Source organism: Aptenodytes patagonicus, chromosome 21, assembly GCF_965638725.1.
Source record: "Aptenodytes patagonicus chromosome 21, bAptPat1.pri.cur, whole genome shotgun sequence".
Classification (NCBI taxonomy): Eukaryota; Metazoa; Chordata; class Aves; order Sphenisciformes; family Spheniscidae; genus Aptenodytes; species Aptenodytes patagonicus.
Genome location: NC_134969.1, coordinates 2,656,263 through 2,669,098, shown reverse-complemented (window position 1 = coordinate 2,669,098; position 12,836 = coordinate 2,656,263). Strand labels below are relative to the sequence as shown.

The following is a 12,836-nucleotide window of genomic DNA, read 5'->3' as shown; positions in this document are numbered from 1 at the left end:
GCCGCCGGCCAGTGGGGGCTGACGCCGCTCTCGCTTGTCCCCGCAGTGGAAGGGCAGTGGCTGGAGTGGGGCGCCTGGAGCCGCTGCTCCGTCACCTGCGCCAATGGCACGCAGCAGCGGACGCGCAAGTGCAGCGTCTCGGCCCACGGCTGGGCCGAGTGCCGGGGGGCCCACGCCGACGCCCGGGAGTGCTCCAACCCCACCTGTCCCAGTAAGGCCCCGCGCGCTGGGGGGGAGCGGGGGGGAGGCCACGTGTGCTGCTGGCACGGCGTGTCGGTGCGCGGCATGTCAGCACGCAGCCCAGCCGTGCGTCTGTCGTAAAGCCGCTGCAGTGTCACCACCGGTGACATGAGGATGCCGGCAGCCCCCCCCCTGCTGCAGATGTGGGCGTGGGGGGAGCAGGAGCCAAAGGGTGATGCTGGGGATCAGCAGCCGCACCCCTCGTGCCGGTTGCTCCCTCCAGGCACATCCCAGGCTGGAGGAGCCGGGGATATGTCCCGTGCCCTCACCCCTGTGTCACGCTGGGGGGACCCGTCAGTGCCTGGTGGCTGCAGGTTCCGGCGTGCTTTGGGCGTGCAAGCATGTGTGAGCTCTCATGCGTGCACATGGGGCAGCTCGTGGGGCTGGGGCCGGCTCTGGGGATGGGGGGACACCGGGCAGGGGGGTAGTCAGGCCAAAGTATGGACCCCGTCCTCATCCTGTCCTTCGACCCCATCTTCGTCTTGTCCTTTGACCCCCTGGCATCGGTCGCAGGCGCAGAGGGAGGCGGGTGCTGCGCCGTGGCCACCGCGGCAGCCGGAGGGAGGGAGCGGCTCTGCCACGCGCCGAGGGTGCCCTTGGGCTGCCGGCGGGGGAGCAGCCGGGCAGCTGCATGGGGACTCCGGTCTCGTCTGAAAGAGATTTAAATCATTGATCCACGGATTTCATACCCCGCGGGGCTTTTGATTCATGGCACGGGGATCAGCCACTGCTGGGGCCGATCAGCCACTGCTGGGGCCCATCAGCCCGTCCCCGTCCCCCTGGGTGCCGCTCGCCATGCCAAACCAGCTGTCCCACGGTGTCCCCATCCCCGCAGCCGACAGCAAGTGGGGCCCCTGGAACCACTGGAGCCTCTGCTCCAAGACCTGCGACACCGGCTGGCAGCGCCGCTTCCGCATGTGCGAGGGCACCGGCGTGCAGGGCTACCCCTGCGAGGGCACCGGCGAGGAGGTGAAGACCTGCAACGAGAAGAAGTGCCCAGGTACGGGGCAGCCCCCCCACCCCATGCCGGTGCCCATCGCCCTGCGTCCGGGCTGCACCTGACCCCCCCCTTCTCGCCCCCCAGCCTACCATGAGATGTGCAAGGACGAGTATGTCATGCTGATGACCTGGAAGAAAACAGCTGCCGGGGACATCATCTACAACAAATGTCCCCCCAACGCCACGGGTGAGGGGCGCAGGGCGAGCGCCCCCAAACCCCCCACGCCCTGGAGCAGGGCAGGGGGCGGCGGGTGGCATCAGGGTTCCGGGCAGAGCCGCCTGTCCTTGGCGTGCCGGGGAGGCGGTTCCCGTGCCGGTGTCAAACCCGATTATTCCGCGCAGGGTCCGCCAGCCGCCGGTGCCTGCTGAGCCCCCACGGCGTCGCCTACTGGGGTGTGCCCAGCTTCGCCCGCTGCATCTCCCACGAGTACCGATACTTGCATCTCTCAGTAGGTGCACGCTCTGGCACGACCCCTCCACCCTCCCTTCCCCGTGGCGGAGAGTCTGCCCCGTCCCCAGCCCCTGCCATCCCCTCCAGGGCAGGGAAACCCAGCAGCTGCCTTGCTTCACTGGCTGGCTACCACATGGGGAAACTGAGGCAGGGCTCCCTGGGCAGGGCTGGGAAAGGGGACCCTGTCCTAGAGCTGGAGGTGGATCCCAGTCCGAGCTGTGCTCCCGTGTCCTCGGGAAACGGCTTTTGGGGTGGGAAGGAGCCCCTAGACCCCCATGTCCTGCTGCTGCCCTAATTAGCAATTAGCTCTGCAGTGTCCCCACTGCCTGGGCTCCGGGCATGGCGAGGGACCTGGGAACACAGAGCACTGCCAGGGAGGGTGCTGGCAGCCAAATGACACCGGTGTCCTCCCCTGTACAAGCTGCGGGAGCACCTGGCCAAGGGGCAGCGGGTGTTGGCGGGCGAGGGCATGTCACAGGTGGTGCGGAGCCTGCTGGAGCTCATGGCCCGCAAGACCTACTACAGCGGGGACCTGCTCTTCTCCGTGGAGATCCTGCGCAACGTCACCGACACCTTCAAGAGGGCCACCTATGCCCCATCCTCCGAGGACGTGCAGGTAGCAGGCGGGGGACGGCGAGGGACGGCCCCGGGGAGGTGGCGGCGGTTGGTCCCCGGACCCCAGCCCCGCTAAGCCCCGTCCCTGCAGCGCTTCTTCCAGGTGGTGAGCTACATGGTGGATGCGGAGAACCGGGACAAGTGGGAGGATGCCCAGCAGGTGAGCGGCACAGGGCACGGGTGGGTGGCCGGGGCGGCCGGGATGTCCCCACCATGGGGACACCTCCTGGCGGCTGCGGAGCTGGTCCCTCGCCCGCAGGTCTCGCCTGGCTCCGTGCACCTGATGAAGGTGGTGGAGGACTTCATCCACCTGGTGGGGGACGCGCTGAAGGCCTTCCAGAGCTCCCTCATCGTCACCGACAACCTGGGTGAGCGGCGGGGCAGGCACGGGGCCTCAGCGGGTGCAGGGAGCCGGCTGGTGACACCCGCTCTGCCCCACCAGTGATCAGCATCCAGAGGGAGCCCGTCTCCGCCGTCTCCAGCGACATCAACTTCCCCATGAAGGGGCGCCGGGGCATGAAGGATTGGGCCCGCAGCTCCGAGGACAAGCTCTTCATTCCCAGGGAGGTGCTCAGCCTCGCCTCCGCCGGTGAGGCAGGGCTGGGGCTGCGGGAGCGAGCACGCTCTGCATGTGTGTGCACGTGTGTGTGTGCGAGCGTGCACCTGGGGCTGTGCAGGGGTGTGCACATGCGGGAGCGTGCACATGTGAGTGCAGGTCTGGGGCTGTGCACGTGTGAGCGTGCACGTCTGGGAGCGTGCATGTGTGTACATGTGTGTGAGCGTGCACATGTGTGAGTGCACATCTGGTGGTGTGCACATGCATGCACATGGAGCACGCACATGCTGTGCAGTGCACATTCGCACACATATGTGAGCACACATATCTGGGAGTGTGCATGTGTGTGCATGTGAACGTGTGTGAGCTTGCATGTCTGGGGCTGTGCGTGTGTGAGAGTGCACATCTGGGAGTACAGGTGTGTGAGTGTGCACATCTGGGAGTACAGGTGTGTGAGCGTGCAGGCAGCCTCCTGCCAGCCCACGTGCCTGCGTGTGTCCGTGTGTGCTGTGCCTGTGTTGGGGAGGGGGCGCGTGTTCCCTCACGCGTCTCGGGGGCAGTTGTGTGGGCTCATACGTGTGCGCGCGTGCTGGCTGAGCCCACGCGTGTGCCGGGCGCTGGATCACGGCGCTGCTCTCCCTTCCCCTCTCTCTGCAGAAACGGATGAGTCGTCCCACTTCGTCATCGGGGCCGTGCTGTACCGCACACTGGGGCTGATCCTGCCCCCGCCCAGGTGAGTGGGGCTGCCCGCTGTCCCCCACGCCGTGTCCCCATCCCTGTGACTGTTGGTGCCTCTCCTTGCAGGACCCCCCTGGCCGTCACCTCCAAGGTGCTGATGGTGACGGTGCGCCCGCCGACCAAGCCTGCAGAGCCCCTTGTCCTGGTGGAGCTCTCCCACATCATCAACGTGAGTGTCCCTCTCCCGTCCCATCACCGTGTCACCATGTCATCATATCACCATGTCACCTCTCGGTCCCGTGTGGGTCCCACTGGCCCCTTCACCCCCAGGCGCAGAGAGCCGGGCAGGGGCCAGCAGCTCCCAGCTGGTGGCCACAAGTACTCAGCTCCATGCCCACAGTGGGGACCTGCCAGCGCTGGGAAGCCGGGCAGGTCCCCGGGCAGGTCCCCATGGGCCGACCACCCTGCTGGGGCTGGGAGTGGGGCAGGGGGGTGAAGCACTAACCCGTCCCTCTGTCTGCAGGGCACGTCCCACCCACAGTGCGTCACCTGGGACTACTCGAGGACGTGAGTGGGGCACTGGGGACAGGGACACCCCGGCCATGCCCTCGCTGGCGGGCAATGCTGGGCAATGGGGCTGGGCTGTCCCAGCGCCCCGTCAGTCCCTGGGGAGGTGGCGGGAGGGACAGCAAGCGGGGCCAGTCCCTTCCCGTGGCTGAGCCCCTCTGACTGCGGGTGAATTGTGCTGCCACGGGATCGATCTGCCTCCGCGTGACGCCGGGGAAGGATGCCGCCGGCCTGCCAGATGCAATTTGTTAGCGCGGAGCCTGGCGCTCTGGCAGGAGCGAGGGAAAGTAGGGCACGGTGCGGGGAGCGGGGGGCACTGTGGGGCAGGGGGCGGCAGTGCTGGGCCCCCCACCCACCCCACCCAGGTGCCCGTGGGTGCTCTGCACCTCGGGGTCGCTGGTTCCAGTACGGCTCCCGCGTTGACGGAGAGGCGTGTGGTTGTGATGAGCGTGGCAGGTCTCAGCCTGGCCCCGGGGGAGCTGTGTCCCCAGCTGTCCCACAGACCCAGTTCCCGGCTTCCCCGCCTTGCTGGGAGTGGTGGCTGCTTTCCTCATGCGTGGCCAGCGTCACCGCGGGGCACCCCCTCCTGGCTCCCTCCCGGGGGGTCCCCATGGTGGGAGGGGGTCCCCATGGCAGGAGGGGAGCATCACCTGCTCCCGGGCAGGTCTGGCTTTGGGGGTAGCACATCTCTGCTGCGTGAGCCGTGGCTCGCGCTGGGGGGGCCCGTGGGTGCCGGGGGGGGGCCCTGGGACTGCTCCTGCTGGTGCTGCCTCGGCCCCCACACATCCCTACCACCCCTCCTCCCGGGCCTGGCCCCCTCCCTCTGCGGTTTGCCCCCCCCCACCCCAAACCTGGGTGGGATGATTAAAAATCAAGCCTTTGTCTTGCACTGCTCCCCAGGGGGATCAGCACCAGGGCAGGCAGGGGCAACTGGGGCAGGGATGGCTTCACCCCCCCCGTGATGGGCTCGGGGGATTAACCTGTCCCCTGGCAGTGCCCCCCCCGTCTGCCTCCCCCCAGACAGGGACCAGCAAAGGGTTAACTTGTGAGAGGCGCGAGGGGCTGCCTGTGCGTTTGATCATTTCAAATTGCTCTCCCTCGCTCTCATCCCATTAATCAGGGATGCTGGCTTGGGAAACTGGGACACGGAGAGCTGCCAAACCCTGGAGACCCTCCCAGCGCACACCAAATGCCAGTGCCGCCAGCTCGCCACCTTCGCCGTCCTCGCCCAGCTGCCCAGAGACCTGGTAGGGGACAGGATGGGGACAGGGACGAGCCTGCTGGGGACACGGGCCATGGATGGGGGGCGATTCCTGGGCTGCGGGGCCTGGCCGAGGTGGGGGTCCCGGGGAAGGATGGGGGTGGGCAGGAGCTGTATTGCCTGCGGGCACCTCAATAGGGTGGGGTGGGCACTGGGGGAATGAAGGGGGTGTCCCCCACCACCCAAGGGAAGGGCCCCTGCACCCCCTGGCACCCCGAGGGTGGGCTTGGGCGGGCAGGGGACTGCCGTGGTCAGTAGGGCTCGATATGGGGCATTGCTGTGTGCAAGGAGGGGAGGGGGCAGCCCCGGCCCCAGGCATCCCCCTACCCCATTGCTATTCCGCCCGCGTCCCCCGTCGGCATGGAGATGGGCATGGGTCCCCGGGAAGGCGCCTTGGCTGCACCACCACTGCCACCGACCCCCTCCAGCGCCCAGGGGTCCCCAACCAGGGGGAGTGGAGGGGCCCAGTGGGAGGCAGGGGGCTGGCAGGGAGCAGCCATGGGGGGCCAAGCTCAGCCCCCCTGTTCCCCACCAGGCCATGGACCCCTCGGGCACCCCGTCAGTGCCGCTGATGATCGGCTGTGCCGTCTCCTGCATGGCCCTGCTGACCCTGCTGGTGATCTACGCTGCCTTCTGGAGGTGACCTGGGGACAGCTGGGGACCCGAGGGGCACCTGGGGCACGAGACCATGTGGGGAGGGGGTGGCGAAGGGGGGTATGGTGCGAGCAAAGGCTCAGCATCAATGTGGTTAAATGCGATGTGGCGGGAAGAGAATAACCCAGGTGGCAGCCGGGTGGGAGAGGTGCCCGGGCTGCCTGGCACTGTCCCTGGCCCAGGACAGCGCCCGCCCACCGGCAGCATGCAGGGGACATGGGACGGGGACATGGTACAGGCTGGCACCCCGGCCCCACGCTGCTCCTGCCCGCAGGTTCATCAAGTCAGAGCGCTCCATCATCCTGCTCAACTTCTGCGTCTCCATCCTGGCCTCCAATGTCCTCATCCTCGTGGGCCAGTCCCAGATGCTCAGCAAGGTGGGTGCCACCACCACGTCCACCTTGCAGGGTCCCTGGGCAGGCGTGGGGGCTGCGGCGGGGTCCGAGCCCTCTCTTCCCAGCCAGTCGCCTCATCCCTGCTGGCTCCCAGCAGCAGATTGGATTTGGATTAACTCGATCTCGGGATTAAATCCTTTGCACCAGTGGCTTTGACACAAACCTCGCCTGGGTGTGGGAGTTTAACCGCCGCGGTGCCGGGCGCGTGGCCGCCGTGGTGCCGCAATGCCTCCCCCTGACGTGCCCGCGTCCCCGCAGGGCGTGTGCACCATGACAGCTGCCTTCCTCCACTTCTTCTTCCTCTCGTCCTTCTGCTGGGTGCTGACGGAGGCCTGGCAGTCCTACCTGGCGGTGATCGGCCGGATCCGGACACGCCTGGTCAGGAAGCGCTTCCTGTGCTTGGGATGGGGTAAGAGCCCGGCACGGCTGGTCCCAGGACGGGGTGGAGGGGAGGCACCACGCGCCCCGCCATGATATCCCCCAGGGTTATCAGAAGGGGAAACTGAGGCACAATGGAGGAAAGCAGACCCAGGTGTCTTGGTCCCTTCAACATGGCACCCTCTAACCAGCCAGAGGACGGGGAGCTGCCAGAAGGGCGTCATCCCTCCCCCCATCCGTGGGGGCTGGTACAGGGGCGGTGCTGGGGGGGACAATGATGCCACCCTCCTGCAGCTCCAGCCTCATCTCCCCTCTCCAGGGTTGCCAGCCCTCGTGGTTGCAGTCTCCGTCGGCTTCACACGGACCAAAGGCTACGGGACGGCGAGCTAGTATGTGGGGATGGGGGAACACAGGGCTGGGCACGGGGACTGCTCCGGGCTGGCAGCAGTGCTGGGAGCAGGGGATGGGGACAGGGGATGTTCCCTTTCCATCAGCCCCTGACACGCCATGGTCTCCCGCAGCTGCTGGCTCTCGCTGGAGGGCGGTTTGCTCTATGCCTTCGTGGGACCCGCTGCTGTCATCGTGCTGGTGAGCTGACCCCGAGACTTGGACCCCCAAAACCCACCCCGGTGTGTGGCAGCTACTGCCGGCCACGACTTGCGGAGGGCTCCGTGCCCGGCCCTAACCCCGGCGCCGCTCTCACCCAAGGTGAACATGCTGGTTGGCATCATCGTGTTCAACAAGCTCATGTCCCGCGATGGCATTTCAGATAAGTCCAAAAAGCAGCGAGCTGGGTAAGTGCCCTGTGCCCAGTGGGGCTGTCCCTGGGGCCAGCGCGGAGCACCCTGCCCTGCCACGCTGCAGGGCATGGCATGGAGTCTTCTCCAGGAGCGGGCTGAGGACGGGGCAGACTTCACCACATCAGTGGGCGGCGGGGACCAAGCCCGGGGCAACCACAGCCCCTTGTTGGGGGCTGCTGGAGGGGCAGTAGCTGGGGGGGGGGGGGACAGTCACCCCCACACCTTCCCCTGAGGAAGGGGGAGCCGCACGCTGCGGACCCCCCTCCCTGTCACCAGCGGAGGGGGCTGAGCCCTGCCCGCCCCATCCCGCTGCCGCTTGGCCACCCCTGCTCATCATTAACAACTGCTGCCGCCCTCGACTAACCCGTCTCTCTCTCTCTCTCTCTCTCTCTCTCTTTCTCTTTTCCTTCTCCCATTTGCTTTTTGCCTGTGTCCGTCCGTCCGTCCATCCATCCATCCATCTGTCTGTCTGTCCATCCACCTGTCTGATCCCCCCTCCCCATCGCTGCCATCCTGCTCTCCCATGGCCTTGCTCCCCCCACCTGCATCCCCGCGTGGCCCGGTCCTGGCCGCGGGGCGCCGGGGGGGTGGTGGGCGCGTAGCTCCAAGCCCCCCCCCTGCGGCAGCCTGCTGCTGAAATGCACCAAGTGCGGCGTGGTGTCCAGCGCGGCCATGACCTCCGCCACCGCCAGCAGCGCCATGTTAGTGCCCGCCACGCGCCCGCTTCGCCCCCCCCGCCCCGAGCACAACCTTGGACCCTGGGGAGCTGGGGGGGGCAGGGGGTGGGCTCTGGGCATCAGCCGGGGGGGGACAGGCTCTGGGTTGGGGGTCCCGTGGGCAGGGCGAAGGCTGTGTGCTCGGGGCAGCCCCAGGCGCGGGGTGCGCGTGCCCCACCGCGGCCATCACGTCTGCATGGCATGGCTTCCCGCAGGTCACGTCATCTCCCCGGGGTCGGGGCGTGGGGGGCTCAGCTCCTCTTCCCCAGGGTGGCTGGGGAGCGGGGAGGGCACGAGGGGCACCACGCCATGGGCCACGGGCCAGTCCTGAACTCGGGGGCGTCCCCGGGACCCTCTTCCCGGCACGTGAGCCCCCATGGGTGCTGGCTGGGATGTGTCCAGCCGGGTTGGGCTGTGACCACTGCCCCCCCGGTCAGCCGAGGTCCCTGCTCCCAGGGGTTTAGTTGCAATAGAAGGAGCCCCAAAATTCACTGCTAAAAAAAAATAAATTCCCCTTTCTGCTTTTTTTGCGGCTGTGGGAGGGTGACGGTGGCCCCGCATCCCCCCAGCACCCTCGCTGCCAGCTGCGCTGCCTGTGCGGGGATGGGGACACGCTTGGCTGTGCCCTGCCCGGGCCGGCTCGGTGGTGCCGATGGCTCAGCCTGGGGTTGTGCCAGGGCTGCCGAGGGGAGAAGGAGCCCATGGGCCCCCATGCCCTAAGGCAGGCAGTGCCCCAAGCACGCAGCCAGCGCCGGCTTGGGGACACCGAGGAAGAGGGGACAGCGGGGGGCCTGGCGGGGCACACGGCATCTGCAGGGTGCTCGGGTCTCCGTGCCGCGCTCTGCACGCACAGTCAGCCCTGGCCACGCTTGCGGGGCTGGGGGCGATGCTCGGGGGGGCTGTCACGGGGCAGCCCCGGCGCAGCGGGCTCACCCCGGCCCCTCTCTCCCTGCCCCAGGGCATCGCTGTGGAGCTCCTGCGTGGTCCTGCCTCTGCTGGCGCTGACCTGGATGTCGGCCGTGCTCGCCATGACCGACCGGCGCTCCATCCTCTTCCAGGTCCTCTTCGCCGTCTTCAACTCCGTCCAGGGCTTCGTCATCATCACTGTACACGGGTTCCTGCGCCGAGAGGTGGGGTGGCCCCGGAGGGGTGCCGGGGGGTGACCCCTGGCCGCGGGGCCGTGACCGGCTCTGTCCCTGCAGGTCCAGGACGTGGTGAAGTGTCAGATGGGGGGGTGCAGGAGTGAGGAGAATGAAAACTCGCCCAACTCCTGCAAGAACGGGCAGGTGCAGATCCTGGTGAGTGCGGCAGCGCCGGCACGGGCTGCAGCGGGCACCGGCGGGGCTGGGCAGGGCTGCTCGCTCTGGCTGGGGCAGGGTCCCCCTTGCAAACCCCGCTGCTCCCTGTGCTGGCCAAGATGCATTCATTTCCCCGTCTCTCTCCCTCTCTTTCTCTCCTCTCTCTCTCTCTCTTTCCCCTCTTTCTGTAATTTTTATAGACAGATTTTGAAAAGGACGTTGACCTGGCGTGTCAGACAGGTGAGGTCTCCCCTGCCCCCTGCGCTGGGGACGGGGATGTCACCGTGCCACGCCTGGGAGGGACAGGGAGTGTGTGCCGGGGCGGGCACGATGCTACCGCGCAGGGGGTCGGTCCAGCCTCCGCGCCCTCCCGCGGGACCCCCGGGGCCGGCTCTGACCCCGCTCCCTGCCCGCAGTGCTGTTCAAGGAGGTGAACACCTGCAACCCCGCCACCATCACGGGCACCTTGTCCCGCATCTCCCTGGATGGGGATGAAGACCCCAAGCTCAGCACCACCTCGGAGGGTGGCCTGGGCTTCTCCAGCCTGCCAGGGAACATCCCTCCCCCCAGCATCCTGGTCCAGGTCCCCAAGATGACGCCCAACGTGGTGGCAGGCTTGAGCGAGCTGGGTGACCCGCCGGCACAGCAGCTCAGCCTGGAGGCGCCGGGTCCCGTCTACCTGTGCACAGAGAGCAGCCTGCGGCCCCTGGAGTACGGCTGGCTGCGGGGCCCCGAGCCCCCGCGGGAGAGCGACTACATGGTGCTGCCCCGCCGGACTGGCAGCCTCAAGCCCTTCCCACGGGAAGAGGGCATCCTCGGTCCTGGCGCCGAGGAGGGGGTGCCCGGTGGAACAGGGCGCCCGGCGGCCGAGGGGGATGCCTACCCCAGCTTTGTCGCGGTGGACCACATCAACGTGAACTTGAACCAGCCCTACGGGACGGTGAAGGCCCCCTACAGCCTCCAGTTCAAGCAGCACCCCACCGTGCGGCAGATCCTGGCCTCGGAGCTGTCGGAGCGCAGCCGCACCATGCCCCGCACCGTCCCCGGCTCCGCCATGAAAGTGGGGTCCCTGGAGGTGAGCGGGGGGCTGGCGTGTGAGCGTGCCCGTGGACACACGCATGGGGAGGGAGATGTGTGGGAGGGGGTTGGGCGAGTGTGCAGGAGCATGCATGAGCGTGTGTGCACGTGCAGGGTTGCATGCGTTGCCCCTGTGCTCGCTGCTCGGCATCCCACCCTTTGCTTGGGGCTGCCTTCACCCCAGTAGCACGGTGGATAAGCTGCACGTCCCCCAGCTCGGCCGAGAGCCTCTTGTCTCCAGCCGGGCTCTGCCCCCTGCAAGCGGCATGGCTTGGGGCTGGCATGAGCTTCCCCCCCCTGCCCTGCTACCCCACGTCCCGGACCTGCAAAGACCTTTCCCTTTTCTTCTCCATCTCCTCCTCCTGCTCCGGGCCCTGCGCGTCCCCTGCCAGAGGAAGAGGTTGCGATACTCTGATCTGGACTTTGAGGTAAGCTCCGCCACGGCAGCGGGTGTCACCGGCGCCTGCCGTGGGGTCGGGTGCCATCCGGGGACTGAACCACCTTGTCCCCGATTCCCTCTGGCTCACTGTCAGCAAAGCAGCAGCCGAGCTCGGAGGAGTTTTGTGCCAAGCAATAACGAGCATTGGCTCTTGATTAAAACGCCAGCGCCGAGCGGGAGCGTTGCAGTGGGCTCTGCCGCTCGCCCGGGGTGCCCTGGGAAGGCAGGGGGTGAGCGGGCGGGAGGGGGACAGGGATGGGAGGGGGATGTGTGCCGAGGGGCGCGGGGCCGTGCCGGATGCCGACGGCCGCAGGCTCTGCTCTCGCCCCGCAGAAGGTGATGCACACGCGGAAGCGCCACTCCGAGCTCTACCACGAGCTCAACCAGAAGTTTCACACGCTGGACCGGTACCGGGCCCCGGCTGCCGGCTCCTCCAAGGTGAGGTCCTGGGGGGGCCCCATCCTGCCCCGGTCTGCTCCCCCACACCCCTCCATCTTCCCATGCATGGACCGGGGCATCCTGGGGAGGACGGGGGAGACGGGGCATCCCCGGGAGGATGCTGGGGCTGAGCGCTGTGGTTATTTCCATAGCGAGAAAAGCGGTGGAGCGTCTCGTCGGGCGGTGGGGAGAAGAGCATGGCCAACGTAAGTGCCCGAGCCCCTCCTGGGGCTGATCCGCCCCATCCTGAATGGGGCCGGAGGGCGGAGGTGGGTGGCGATGCTCCAGGGCTGGGTGCTGGTGGGACAGAGCCGTGCATCGCCACGCACGCCGGCCACTTGCCGCAGCTCCCCCTCGCCCTGCAGGATGTGGCCAGCCCCGAGGAGCAGCAGCCGCAGGCGCCGGCTGCGCCGCCAAAGCCGTGGAGCACGTTCAAGGCAATGACGCTGGGCTCCCTGCCCAGCGCCCAGCGGGACCGGCTGGAGCTGCGCTGTGCGGACTGGGAGGGCCCCTGCGCCAGCCTGGATGCAACCGACGGTGACTTCCAGACGGAGGTGTGAGCCCCGCGCCCGCCGCCATCGCCCCGGGGCAGGACGAGCCAAGACGCTGGGTTTGCTCCGTCCTCCTTGGCGGCCGGGGTGTCCCCGCCTGGCCGGAGCCGTCCCCCCCGGGAGGGACCGTGCTCCCCCCTGGCCGCAGCCGCCTCCCGCCCGTCCTCGTGCGGTTTCTCCTCCATGTCACCCTCCGGACGCGGGTGCGGAGGGGACACGCGCACCCCCCCACGCTCACCCACTGATCACGCCTGCACCCCCCGGGGCAGGACCGGCCGTCGAGGCCGTCAGATCTTCGTTCTTTTCTACCGGGATGTTTCTTCACGCCGTGCACCGTGTGCACGCGAGCGGCCGCCCCCCGGGGCCGGGCTGCCCTCGCCCCCTGGGGCCCCGTGGCCGCCCCCTCCCAGCCCTCCCCACCGTCCCCACCCCACGGGGCAGGTGCTGTCGTTGTTGGAAATAAAAGTTCACTCTCTGTGGTGCCGTGGGGCTGCGGCCGCCGCCTCGTGCTTCGTGTTGGGGGTCCGGCTGGGGAGGGGGTTACTGTCACCCGGTGGGGACCTCTGGTCTCTCTGCTCCCCCCTAGCCCCCAGAATCTTGGGGGCCCGCAGAATCCTGCTGGCCAGGGCTGAGCCCGCACCCACGCGCTGCCGTGCAAATGAGCGTCTTATCGCAGGAGCCAAGAGCAGTAAATTACATGGTAATTAATCTATGAGCAAATTA

The 12,836-nt window shown here is 67.9% G+C and overlaps 1 protein-coding gene across 6 annotated transcripts in view; it reads left to right on the top strand.

The window, feature by feature from the left end:
- The window catches only part of ADGRB2 (adhesion G protein-coupled receptor B2), a 28,177-nt gene extending 15,580 nt beyond the window's left edge, over nt 1-12,597 (top strand). For 2 of the 6 annotated variants that reach the window (XM_076357262.1, XM_076357259.1), the window contains 27 exons: nt 47-211; nt 1,076-1,240; nt 1,325-1,426; nt 1,582-1,688; nt 2,112-2,306; nt 2,397-2,465; nt 2,565-2,673; nt 2,748-2,894; nt 3,519-3,594; nt 3,666-3,768; nt 4,063-4,106; nt 5,227-5,353; nt 5,903-6,006; nt 6,296-6,398; nt 6,675-6,825; nt 7,114-7,183; nt 7,316-7,382; nt 7,503-7,588; nt 8,197-8,295; nt 9,269-9,440; nt 9,513-9,608; nt 9,809-9,848; nt 10,025-10,683; nt 11,078-11,113; nt 11,458-11,562; nt 11,715-11,768; nt 11,928-12,597. In XM_076357262.1, coding sequence (XP_076213377.1) covers nt 47-211; nt 1,076-1,240; nt 1,325-1,426; nt 1,582-1,688; nt 2,112-2,306; nt 2,397-2,465; nt 2,565-2,673; nt 2,748-2,894; nt 3,519-3,594; nt 3,666-3,768; nt 4,063-4,106; nt 5,227-5,353; nt 5,903-6,006; nt 6,296-6,398; nt 6,675-6,825; nt 7,114-7,183; nt 7,316-7,382; nt 7,503-7,588; nt 8,197-8,295; nt 9,269-9,440; nt 9,513-9,608; nt 9,809-9,848; nt 10,025-10,683; nt 11,078-11,113; nt 11,458-11,562; nt 11,715-11,768; nt 11,928-12,122 — 3,446 coding nt within the window. In that variant the 3' untranslated portion in view covers nt 12,123-12,597. Of the gene's footprint in view, nt 1-46; nt 212-1,075; nt 1,241-1,324; nt 1,427-1,581; nt 1,689-2,111; nt 2,307-2,396; nt 2,466-2,564; nt 2,674-2,747; nt 2,895-3,518; nt 3,595-3,665; nt 3,769-4,062; nt 4,107-5,226; nt 5,354-5,902; nt 6,007-6,295; nt 6,399-6,674; nt 6,826-7,113; nt 7,184-7,315; nt 7,383-7,502; nt 7,589-8,196; nt 8,296-9,268; nt 9,441-9,512; nt 9,609-9,808; nt 9,849-10,024; nt 10,684-11,077; nt 11,114-11,457; nt 11,563-11,714; nt 11,769-11,909 lie in introns of all 6 variants that reach the window. The other 4 variants (XM_076357261.1, XM_076357258.1, XM_076357260.1 and 1 more) reach the window with 3 other exon arrangements.
- Nucleotides 12,598-12,836: the final 239 nt, after the last annotated feature.